Source organism: Alligator mississippiensis, chromosome 11, assembly GCF_030867095.1.
Source record: "Alligator mississippiensis isolate rAllMis1 chromosome 11, rAllMis1, whole genome shotgun sequence".
NCBI classification, from domain to species: domain Eukaryota; kingdom Metazoa; phylum Chordata; order Crocodylia; family Alligatoridae; genus Alligator; species Alligator mississippiensis.
In genome coordinates this window covers 36,872,317-36,884,723 of record NC_081834.1, presented here as the reverse complement: position 1 = coordinate 36,884,723, position 12,407 = coordinate 36,872,317, and the positions used below count along the sequence as shown (strand labels likewise).

Genomic DNA, 12,407 nt, shown 5'->3' with positions numbered 1-12,407 from the left:
TGCAATAGAAGAATTGTTATTATTTTTCTATAATCAAAAATGAGTGAAAACTAGGAGCTGGCATTTTTTGAGGGGTGCTGCAAACCTATCAAGATACTCCTTGATAGCTTTGTGGCACCTCTTGGAAAATGTCATCGAGTCTAAAAAGGTTGAGAACCACTGGGTTAGACAAATGTTTGTCGTCTACTTGGTCTTTGTTTCCTGGTATTTACTTTCCTAGTATTTTATCAAATTTTCTAGTTTAAATAAAAACAACAGGGTAGATTTGATCAATACAAAACATAGAACATTATATAAGTCAGTCCAGTTAGATCGTTTCCTTTTGCATAATAATGAAAGGAGATTTTCTTCTCATGAAGGGACTCCACTAATTGTATTAACATTTGGCAACATGGTTTGATAAAAGAGTTTGTCTTTTAAATTAATGGAAATTTATTTTATAGGATCACGTTTAAGAAGGAAGTTACATACCCTTTTCACTCCTAAAAGAAAGTTACATTACCTTACCTTAGTTCCATTTATCTTCTGCAGATTAAAATGGTTGAGTCTAAACAGAACATAGTACTTCCACAGAGTGAAGCTGACAATTGGATTTCCTTGATGATCGACTGTCAGCTGTTCAATGCGATGCACCTGAGCCAATGCATTGAATTGCTGCAATGTCACAATATTGGTCTCCTTAAACTTCAGGTGCTTTAAGAAAAACAAGAGATACATGAACTATATTAAGCTTACAGAGAAAAACAGGACAAGGCAACACAACCATCCTAAAGGCATCAACCTCTGTGATAGATCAGCTTTATTCTACGCTACTTAATTTCTCCATACACTCAGGCCACTGATAGACATTCATTCAAAGAAATGATGGGATCTGATCTCCAATCCCAACAACTGCACTTCCTGCCAAGCCACACATGCATGGCAAGATGCACGATTTTGGGATTGGTGATCAGTTCCCAATTGCACCTTACTTGCCATTGCAAGGGAAGCCTGGGATCATGTTCCCGGGCTTTCCCTCCACTAGATTTTTGAAAACCAGGTCCCAACAATCAGCTGATTGTCAGCTGGTTCTGGGGGCCATGCCAGGGCCAGTTTGAGCTGTAGCAGAAACTGAACTAATATAGCTGATATTAACATACAGTGTAATAATAGTGAAATGTAACCATGTTAGTCTTGTCCTGTAAGCAACTTAAACTCCATTTTGTATCCTTCTGCTTGACATAAGTGAATGAACTCTGCATGGCCTTTATGTATGAGTGCGTGTGAAAGGGTGAACAGTGAAAGAATGGCATAGAGACAGGAAAAAAAATGTAACTGTTTATGTAAGCAACAAGGTGCCAAATGTGTAAGTTACCAGTCAGTAAACTAATTAATGGATGGCTGAAGAATTCCTTTGAGGTCTAGGGCACAAAGGAGATAACAAGGAGGAGGAATGCACACATCCTGCCAGATGGGCAGCAAGGGCACTCCAAGGCTGAGATACCACCTTTTACAACCAAACAGACCTCGGGCCTAGATAAACAGAAGATGGATGAGGAACAACTGCAAAAACAGAAACTGGGTATGGAAAAACCCCAAAGCACTGAAACAAAGGATTTCAACCCCTATAAAAAAGGACTTCAAAAATGCCAAGTTGGGTGAGTCTCTCTCTCTCAGCTGCTGTTTCACTGGAGCACAGATGGATCTGTCCACCCCACTTCAAGCTGCTATCTCCAGGATCTTTCTCTCTCCCAATAAGGCCTGGGCCAGCCACCCAGTGCTATTATTGAACAACTGCTGCTGGTAACTATAATGTCTGAACGGAATGGTTGTTTTGTGTTTGTGTGTGCAATGATGTGCTGATGATCTGTGTGTCTATACGAGTGGTGTGTCCGAACCTCTGTCTAATTCTTGTGATCAATATATATGGCATTTTGCCTTATCCCCCTTTATAAGGTCTTGCTCTTGATTTGAAAATTGGAATTTAAAGTAACAGAGCCTCAGTGCAGGTGCCAGTGTCTGCTGACAAGGAACCCCAGTGTGGTCCCTATCAACAGATGGTCAGCTGATCGCCCCCAGATGTTCGAGCCCTGGTGGGGTCCCTGCTGGCACACAACTACCTTATTGTCTGCTGGCAGGGACCACACTGGGGTTTGAGCCCCAGAGTAGTCTCCATCCTGAAGGCAATCAGTTGATCATCTCCCAGCAGAGACCATACCAGGCTTGCCTTGTGAAATCCTAAACTAGCTGATGATCAACTGATTGTTTGCCAGCAGGAATCACACTAGGGCTTCCTGGTGCAGTCCCAATCCAGTTGATAATCAGCTGACTGTCAGCAAGACTGGGACCGCACTGGGGCTCTAACTGGCCCCTGTGCATCCCTACTGGATGACGATCAGCTGATCTCTCTCTTTATATAGCCATTTATGTAGACATAGTTCAGAGATCACTGGATACATGTACGTTTTCAGAAGCACTACACAAATCAGATTTACAAGTCAGGCAAAAACCTCTGCCACATGTTCATTTTAAGGTGTGATGGAAGCCAGCAGAAACGTTACTATGTATTTTTTGTGTAATACTTCTGTGGTTTATATCCTGTTTTACTGCACCATTAATTGCCTGAATGTGTGCCTAGGTTACATTTTAAGATGCAACTGACTCCATTCTTGGAGGTTTTTAAGACCAAGCTACACAGCCTTGGCTGAGATGATCTAGTTAGGAATGGTCCTGCTTTGAGCCGGAGGTTGGATTAGATGACCTCCTGAGGTCCCTTCCAACCCTAATTTTTCTATGATTCTATGATAACTGGTTCGTCATGTCTTAAGTGTAACGTCTGCCAGGGGCCTCAGGTAACCGAATTCTGAGGTTCAGCTAAGCAGGTGAATTCACTTGACCAGTATTTTTAGCACTTCTTTAATAATAAATAAGCTTACGAATGCTTTCAGCATTAAAAAGGAGCCTTCATCTTTTTTTATTCAATAAATTAGATTTAAAAAAACCTTACTAATCATGTCCTAGTGGGAAAACCTTATCACTTACTCTTTCAAGAGATGTTTTCACATTTTGGAAGTGCACTCTTATAACATCCTTTTAAGCAGATGAAAATTTCACAATGGGGTAATTAAGAGACAAATAATGTACAAGCAAACAAAGTTTTAGAAGGCTATTAGGTTTTCAGAAGGGTTGTTATAATTTTTTTTCAAATCTGATTTTTTTAAATTAAATTGAAGGCCTGTACAACCCAACTTATCAATATTTTGGTTAAATGGGTATTTATGATGCACTCATTGCAATAATTTATTTGTATCAATATTCTCTAATGAGGACTAAAAAGAATCATACGTTCCTATGCAAAAACACTATATGAGTAAGGTTCACGTGAAATCTGCATGAAAGAAAAGCATTGCATATATCTGGTTCATACACAAGGACTTAAGTGAAACATTTTGAAAAATGGAGCATTTCCTGTTTACAGCACCCATACAGTTCATTGCTCTGTCAATCCCTGCTGAAGAAGGGTCCCTAGGACAAGGTCATGCTGAACCAGAGAACCATGACATTTTGGCAGCTTAAAACCTCTGCAAGAATTTCATAGCTCCAGCCTGCGTATACATTCATCTGGACTGAAGCAAGTGAGTTGCATTAGATTCAGTATCTTAAAAAAGAGTTATCTCTTTATGAGGATGACAGAAAAATCTGCTGACCAGAAACCAAGATGGGAAACTGGAAAGGCATGAACTGACTTCTTATATACCATATTTACTTGAACGTAAGATGACCCTGAATTTAAGATGACCTCACAAAAATTACATTCTATATATGGAAACTTTATAAATGTATTACAATTTTCCAGGTACAGAATCTAAAATTGCCTTGAATTGGTCCCCCTCCTATTGCTACAGAAAGCAAAATTGCTAGGTGGTCAGATGGTTGGGGGCAGAGGGGGGGGGGGTCAGGTAGCCTCTTGCCCTCTGCTCCCACTCATTTCTTCCCCCTGTAGCCTTCCTGTCCCGCCTGCCACTGGTACCTCCTCCCCCACTGCTAGTTCTCCGCAGCTTCTGCTCCTCCCCCTCAACTCCCCACAATCTCTACCCCTACCACCTGCTCCCTGAAGTCTCTGCCTCTTCCCCCCTGAGTGTAAGACCCTGCTGAAGCTCAGTTCCCTCCCCAGTGCAAGATGTAGAAAAGCTTCATGTGGTAGTAAGCAGGGGAGGCGGAAGAGTTGTGTGTTGACAGTAAAGGTGGGTGGGTCAGAAGCTGCAGAGGGCAAGCAGAGTTGGGGGGACAGGAGGCTGCTATGGATCTGACTTTGGCCCCAACCCAGATTCAGGGCCAGAGTCAGAGTTCCCCTTCTACCTTATATTTCAAATTAACAAGGATTTGCTTTAAAAGGGACCAAAAAAACAATGACTTTGAAATAAACATCCATGCATGTATGTAAATTGATACAGGTACCTGCAGAATTAATACATTTTACCTTTCTGCAAGCACAGGTACTCCATAAACACACTTTTGAGCAATACTTTTGTACCTACTTATACGCAATACAAACTATGCATGATATTAGTCCAAAGGCAAAAGGCTCATAATTTATTTAGTTCACTGAGCTGGGTCCCAGCAGAGTCAACAGCTTTTCAAGCCATAGTGACCCTGCAGTCCAACACTGCTCAGTATGTATATGTACTCTAGATACCCCAAAAAAGGACTCATGTTCTAATAACTGGAACTAGATGTTCTTGACATGAGTCCTGGGACCCTCCAAAAATGTATATGCAAATAAGGCATGGGGCCACCTGGTCTGGCTCCACCCATGAAGGGCAGTCACACTAGTTGCATGTGATAGGCCAAGAGGGGGAATGACAGAGCCTCTCATCTACGTAGAAGTTTGGTTATGTTTGCCAGGGGTTTGGGTTGTAGCCATGTTGGTCTAAGGACATAGGCAGACAAGGTTCCTTGGGTGAATTTGATATCTTTTATTAGACCAACCCAAATGGTTGGAGAATAGTTATTAAGCAAGCTTTTGGGTTCCAAAACCCTTCGTCAGGCTAAGGAAGCTTCAGCAGTTGGTGTGTGCTCTTCCTGGATGGAATGAAAAGTAAAGAAGCCAGGGGCTGGGGAGTCAGTTGCCAGGCAGATTATAATGTATCAAAAATCCAATGTCTATGTTTAGTCCATGATCTCTAGTATCCAGCAGGTTGATGAAATGGAGCTCATATGCTCGTCTCTGGGAAGTATTGTGTAAATTTCCCTTGAGGATCAGGGCAGGGATTGGAGAGAGAGTGGCCCTCCTGTGAGAAATGTGCCCCCACCGGTAATTGAGTGTTTCTGTCTTCGATGGATTTCCGGTGTGCATTCATTCTGGTGCGCAGATGTTGTTTGGTCTCTCCTACATATCTTCCATCAGGGCATTTGGTGCATTGGATGAAGTATATTACATTTCTGGAGGTGCAGCTGTAAGATCCTGGGATGCTGATGGCTCTGTTGTGGGGTGTAGTAATTGTGGGGGTGGTAGAGATGTGTTGGCAGGTTTTGCATTTCTTGTCCTGGCACAGTCTGGATCCTTTTGGTGCGTTCTGGGCTTGAGGAAGTTTGCTTCTGGTGATGAGGTTGGCGAGGTTCAGTGCTTGCTTAAAGGCTAGGATGGGTGGCTCTGGGAAGATCTTTTTAAGAATAGGGTCTCTTTCTAATATGGGTTGCAATTTTTTGAGGATTTTCTGTACAGGTTCAAGGGATGGGTGATACGTCATAACCAGCGGTGTGTGATTTGTGGGTGTTTTTCTTCTGTACTGCAGCAGTTCTTCACGTGGTATCCAGGTGGCTCTTTCAAACGTTTGAGCTACCTCTCTGGAGGAGTGTCCTTGCTAGGTGAAAGCCTTTTTTAAGATTGGTGAGGTGGCGATCCCAGGTGTTCTCTTCAGTACAAATGCGATGATATCTGAGGGCTTGGCTGTATATCACAGCTTTTTTGGTGTGTTTCGGGTGATTGCTGGTTATGTGCAGATATGTATGTTGGTCTGTGGTTTTCTTGTATACTGTGGTCTGTATTTTACCCTTCTGGATACTGATCATTGTGTCTAAAAAGGGGATGTTGGTGCTGGAGTATTCTAAAGAAAGTTGGATGGAGGGATGGTGACTGTTGAATTTCTGGTGGAACTCAATCAGAGATTGCAGGTTCTCAGTCCAAATGATGAAGATGTCATCGATGTATCGTAAGTACAGCAAGGGCTTGATGGTGCAGTTCTTGAGGAAGTCTTCTTCCAGGTGGCTCATAAAAAGGTTGGCATACTGTAGGCCATTGTAGTGCCCATAGCTGTTCCCATCATCTGGAGGAAGTCTTGATTATTAAAAGTGAAATTGTTGTGTGTGAGGATGAAGTGTATAAGCTCAGTAATATCTTTGGGTCTGTATTCTGGGTTATAACCTTGTTCCTGTAGATATGTAAGGTAGGCTTGGATGCCATCCTGATGTGGAATGTTGGTATATAGGCTGGTAACGTCCATGGTGGCTAGGAGTGTGTTGCTGGGAAGGTGGTCTATGTTTTTAAGTTTCCGTAGAAAGTCTGTAGTGTCTTATACAAAACTTGCTCTGTGGGTGACAAGCGGTTTTAGGATTGATTCAACGAAACCTGGTATTTCCTCAGTTTGGTAATGTTTCCCAGACATTTAAGGCTAGTGAAAAACAAGGAACCACTGGAAAAAGGAAAGAAAGATGCAGGTCAAATATGGGAGTGAAGAGGAAGTTGAAATTTATGCAATGTAGTGGCTCACCATGTCTTTGAAAAGAGTCAACATTGAGGGGGGCTGCTGCTCAATCTGTACTACCATACATTTTTGCAAAAGTATTTAGATAGATAGATACCATTAAGTTTGCCAGTCTTCAAGACCCTAAACAGTTTCAAAAACATACACCCATTACAAGACTCATTCCTGTACACCCATTATAGTAGTCACACCCATGCACACACGCTCCCACACACCTGTCCACATTTCTTTCAGTTATATTTGCACTGTCACTTTGTTTCTACCTATGGTTGCTAGTCTTTTTGCTGTTAGCTCATATAAGTCACGGGTACTGTCACCGTTAGTTTCATTGTCTCTGTTGCTCTCTTTGTCATCACTGTCACTTGACCCCGTCAATTCGCTTTCTTAGTCTTTGTTGCTGCTTTCTTCCGGGGCGAGGGGGGGGGGGGGGGGAGGGAATCTTTGAAAAACTTGTACCAGTGGTCTCTTTTCCAGACAATGTTGACCACCTCTTCTCTGCCCTCTCCTTCCATTTTCTGGTAGTATGACTGTAGCTTGCTCAGTCCCAGTTTTTCCACAGTCCTTGACTGAGAACTCCATGTTCCTGTATATCAGGAGGTTCCTGGTCTTCTGCAGGGAACTTCTGACACAGGAGATGAACTGGTCAAAGTAGGCTGTCAGTGTCCCCTGGTGTTTGGTCAGGTGCCTGTACAACACTGTTTCTTGTCATCAGCCTGACCCCTGTCACCACCCAGTATACCTTCTTCCACACCTCCTTGGCATACGGACAGCCTCATAGGAGGTGGTTGATAGTCTCTGCTCTCCTTTGGCAGGTTTCCCTGGAGCAGTTGGGCTGACATCTCTGCCCCTCTCTGTGCCTCAGCATCCACACTAGGAATGCTCAGTGGGCTGCCAGTTCAGGTCTCTGTGATCTTTCATAGGCCCTTGTGAAAGATACACTCCCACATGGCCTGACAACCATCACTGGGAAGCAACTCCACAGTCGACAGTCTGTCTCTGGCACTTACTGCCTCCTGCATCTTCTTGTGGTTAGACATGGTCACCGGGGTTTCTTTGTGTAGGTTGTACATGCTCCAGAACTTGTCTATTACCTTGTAGAACTACAGATGCTTGTTAATTTGAAATCTATGCAAGGGAATTAACAAGGTTAATATGCATGGTCCACAGCCTCAGGAGGTGCCCTGCAAAGTACCTGATGAAGCAGGCTGTTTGGGACTCTGCTCCAGTCACCAGCTTGCAAATCTTGCTCACATACATTGCCTGGGATGTCTGGAAGGATGTCTGGAATTCACCTGCCTCTGGCCCACTTTGTCTTGTACAGAGTCTTCCTCACCATCTTCTCCCATCTGGATCCTCAGAAGAAGGCAGAATATCTCTGGATTCTGTGGGTGACATACTTCGGCAGAGAGTAGACCAGTGTGGTGTACAGAAACATTGGCAGCAACACTGCCTTCATGAATACCATGCACCCCCTGCATGGAGAGGTGGTGCACATGCCACAGACCCAAAAATCTGTTTTGCCTAGGCCTCCGTCTTTTCCCAGGCCTTCCTTCTGCTCAACTCAGGGTTGAACTCCACCCCATGGATCCTTATCCCCTCACGGGAGACAGAGATCCCCGGGAACAACAGGTCCCTGAACTCACCCACAGCCAGGAAGGTACTTTCACTCATGTTGAGACTTGGCCCCACCTGCCACTTCATAGACCTGCGTGTGCTTCAGCATACATCTTAGTCAGATGGGCTGCATTAATCTAGTGTTGTGGTAGGTTCCCATCTGTATGTTTACCCAATATGGGCCATGTGTTTTACAGGCATGCTCAACATTGGCTACATTTAATCAATTTCATAGTTGGTTTTCATGACTGAGCATATGCTGTTTCTGGAAGCAGTTTAAAATGAAAGACAATGTATTTAATGAGGTTTTTCTGTATGCAAAGATAAGAGGAGGGATGTTTTTTCCCCATGCTGATTGGGGGAAAAAACTAATCTTATATTCAAGTAAATACAGTACGTTTCGGGGGAGATGCTTAGTGGATAATTTTATACAATTTGTTTTGAGCTTACAGCTCTAAGTCATTAAGAGGACATGTGGCCAGACTTGTATATTTACGTTATTTTGCTTGAGCAAGAACTATAAAACTCCATAGAGGTTTTTCTTTAACCGTTACTTCTTGTAAACTCTTCCCACTTCTCATATCTTGGCTTTGCTACAGAAAGGAATACTTTCCGATACATGGAAATTATGGTTTAACAATATACCATTGTTATACATCTATTTTTATAAGTGTATAAGTAGTTAATTTGTTTCTTGTATCAGAAATAATTTCTATCACTTCCCTTTGAAAACTGGGTCTTGGTCAAAGAAGCCTCATCAGGCTATAGCACAATACAGTCAAAACCCAGTGGTTGTTCACATCACAGTTTTATACATATAAATGACAAGCCTGAAAAATGAAGATGGTAACTTCACTGAAAAAAGTATAAACAAAGAACAGCCATATATTCTGTAATAATTCAGAGCACTGAAATCTAAGGAAACTTCTTACCAGAAAATTAGGAAATTTGATCTTCAATTTAGTTAACACATGAACAAGTTCATCAAATTCTATAAATATAAAGGAGATTGTGGTGACAGCTCCAGCTGTTTGAACACTCCAATTTCGATCTAGGCAGTCCAGAGCTCCAGAACCATACAAGTAAAGAGTGTCGCCCTCCACTTCAACTAGGTGACAATCTAGGACAGATAGGCCTTGTACAGCATTGCTCAGTATTGAATCGAGAGACCTAGCAGAGAAGATAGCACACATATCATTTAAAATAAAAACCTTTAGATATATTTGACTAAAGTAAGTGTCAGTCCTGCAATTCATCAAATGAATTAATTTGAGTAATTTTGATACTCAAATGAGAAACCTATACACTGAAAGCTCCTCACTTTAATCAGTATCTTCAATATTTGATGACCTCTCAAAAAGGCCATAGATATATATCTCAAGGTAGGCACCTAAAATACTGCAAGCAAACTAAGCACGTTCTTTGAAATTCAAGGAGATATTTGATTACTAGCCAACTGCCCATCAAGAATGATTGGGGGGGGGGGAGGGGGGGGCTGAGATGGAGTGCCACCACCTAATGCCCCATGTTGCCGCTGTTCTGCCTCTTGCAGGGAGCAGGATGGGGGAGCCACGGCCAGTGCTGCTGGTCCTGGCTCTTCCAGCCCCGTCTGGTCCTTGGCGCTGCTTGGAGGGAACAAGGTGAGGGAGCCGAGGCCAGTAGTGCTGGCCCACCCTCTGTCCAGTCCTCTATGTGGCTTTGGAATTATGGCAGTGCTCCCTCACACTTGGAACACTCTGATTGGCTGTTTCTGTCAGCCAATCAGAGTGCGAATAAAGTATTATGGACAGACGGACAGACATATAGACTTAGGCTTTTATAATATTAGAATTGTGTTATTGTAGACTTCTAAAATCAAACCTTTAAGTTTATTCAGGAAATAAAATTCTGCCCTGCAAAGGTTATTCAATATGATAAATTCACTCATGAGATTGCTCCCCTACAGGTTACTCATGTGAATAAGAGTTTGCAGGATCAACTATCATTTCAAGACCAAAACACAGAGATTATAAAACCAAAGAAATAAGGACAATAGTGGATGTTGTTACAGGCTGCCTCATTTACTACTTAAAGCTCATTCAGCATGTATTTTGTCTAACACAATACCAACTCATGATTTAAGACAGGGCTGTCCAACTTCTGAGCAGCTCAGTGCTGCACGCCCTCCTGGCCACATGCCTGTGCACATGCACACTTTTCCCCCTTCTCCCCAGCTACACACATGTGCTGGCTACAAGCCCCATGGCCAGACACCAGCACTGGCTGCATGTCCCTCCCTCCAGCCCCCCACAAATCACATGCCTGCACCGAACATATGCCCCCCCAACCACACACTTGTGCCTGCAGCACTTCTCCCCACCAGATTCCTCACATGTCCGTAAGTAGGTGCCCCTCCTGCTACACAGAGACTCTGGGCCTCCTGAACCATGGGCTCCCTGGGCGCTGCAGCCTGGCACCACCCTAACCACAAGGAAGGGGTTAAAAATGGAAGCTGGATGAGGTAGGAGGAGCCCAGAGACCACAGGGACAGCGGCTGGAAAGCAATGGGAGAAGCCCAGCAGGCTACCATTTGGACAACCCTATATTAATTCATAACTATGGCTTAGTGTATCATTTGGTTATGCATACTGAATTATCTTCAAGGATAATTACATTACACTTCTGGAGTGTGAACAAGCACTTGCTGCACCTGGTTTAACTGCAGGCAACTTACTTTAAGCCACCTCGACCTAGACGAGTAGCAGATCCATGCAGCAGTTCACTGCTCTCAGGAGTGGCATGTACATACATTCATCACTTGTGGAAGCCATGCAGGGAACCAGTGTAATGGTTAACTGCACAGTTACCTTGAGACCAGATACACATGCAAAGTAGCAATCATGCCATAAAAGGCTCCAACCAGCTATAAAAGTTAGACTCAAAATGTGTACTAACATTTTAGCTGGTTGCTATTAAGCTTTAAAATTGCATTTAGCAGGGTCTCCCAATAACCATAGGCTGCAAGTCCCAAGTCCTGTAACAGCTGGGAACAATCAGCGCTAGCAGCTACGGACTCTGGGGCCTGGAAGAACCCCACAGATGCTAGGACCCAGGGTCCCATAGCTACAGAGGCTGGGTCTCCACAATGTGCCTCTTGGTGCAACACCCAGCCACAGGGGTATGTGGGGTGTCTCCACAGTTGGATGCCTCTCAGCTGAGGGGGCTCCCAGTCACTAGAGCTTGCTTCGTACAGGCTCCCTACATCAGCAATAAGGTGCAATAGGATCTGATGTGCAGTCCCACAATCTTGTCTCTTGCCATGCATGTGTGGCATTAGCAGGAGGCGTGATTGTGTGAATCATGCATTAGATCCCATTGCACATTTACCTGCATGTGTAGAGGGGTATACAGACACACAAGTGCAGTTTCACCTTTGACTATTCTATGTCAGTAAAGAACATTAGAAATAACTTTTAGAGAAACAGCTCACTGAAGACATGGATGTTCCAAGCCAACTACTGTAGTTTATCATAAAGACAGTGATTCAGAAGCATATTAAAGGGCAAAAAAACCAAAACAAAAAAACTGTCACTGATTCATTCTGAAATAATCTGTTGTCTTGTAAAGGGAGAGAGCATTAAAATGTGTTAGAAATGTACAGGAAGTACAGGAAGTTTAGAAATGGAAAAAGAGGACTGAAACACTGAAAACTTTTTAAAAAAGCAATCCCTTCTTAAGCCTACATAGAAGACTTACAGAGGTGATCAGGCTCATGTTAGCATTAGCCTAGCTGACATGAGTAACAGTAACAATGAAAAATATGGAAGCATGAGGAGAGCGTATGAGAGGAACAGTGATACAAATTGCACTAGGTCCCCAGACTTGAGAGGGTCCCCCCAACATTATGAGAATTTTCTTTCTTAATAGAGATTAAAATGAGTAAAATAATAATTGCAAGTAATGTAAATAAAGCAGAAGTATGATCTCCAGAAATTTATTTCAAAACTTATGAATTCAAAACTCATAAATATAAGCAAAGAGATGATAAATACAAAAGTTAGAAATATATAT

General features: G+C 43.0%; 1 protein-coding gene across 7 annotated transcripts in view; it reads right to left on the bottom strand.

Moving 5' to 3' along the window:
* LRRC49 (leucine rich repeat containing 49) overlaps window positions 1-12,407 on the bottom strand; it is a 138,346-nt gene that overhangs the window by 16,470 nt on the left and 109,469 nt on the right. For 6 of the 7 annotated variants that reach the window (XR_002087059.2, XM_019477609.2, XM_006268804.4 and 3 more), the window contains 2 exons: window positions 9,290-9,527; window positions 508-693 (listed from right to left, as the gene is read on the bottom strand). Coding sequence is in view for 6 of the 7 variants with exons in the window: in XM_019477609.2 (XP_019333154.1) it covers window positions 508-693; window positions 9,290-9,527 (424 nt within the window). In the remaining variant the exon portion in view is untranslated. The remainder of the gene's footprint in view (window positions 1-507; window positions 694-9,289; window positions 9,528-12,407) is intronic. The other variant, XM_059714820.1, reaches the window with a different exon arrangement.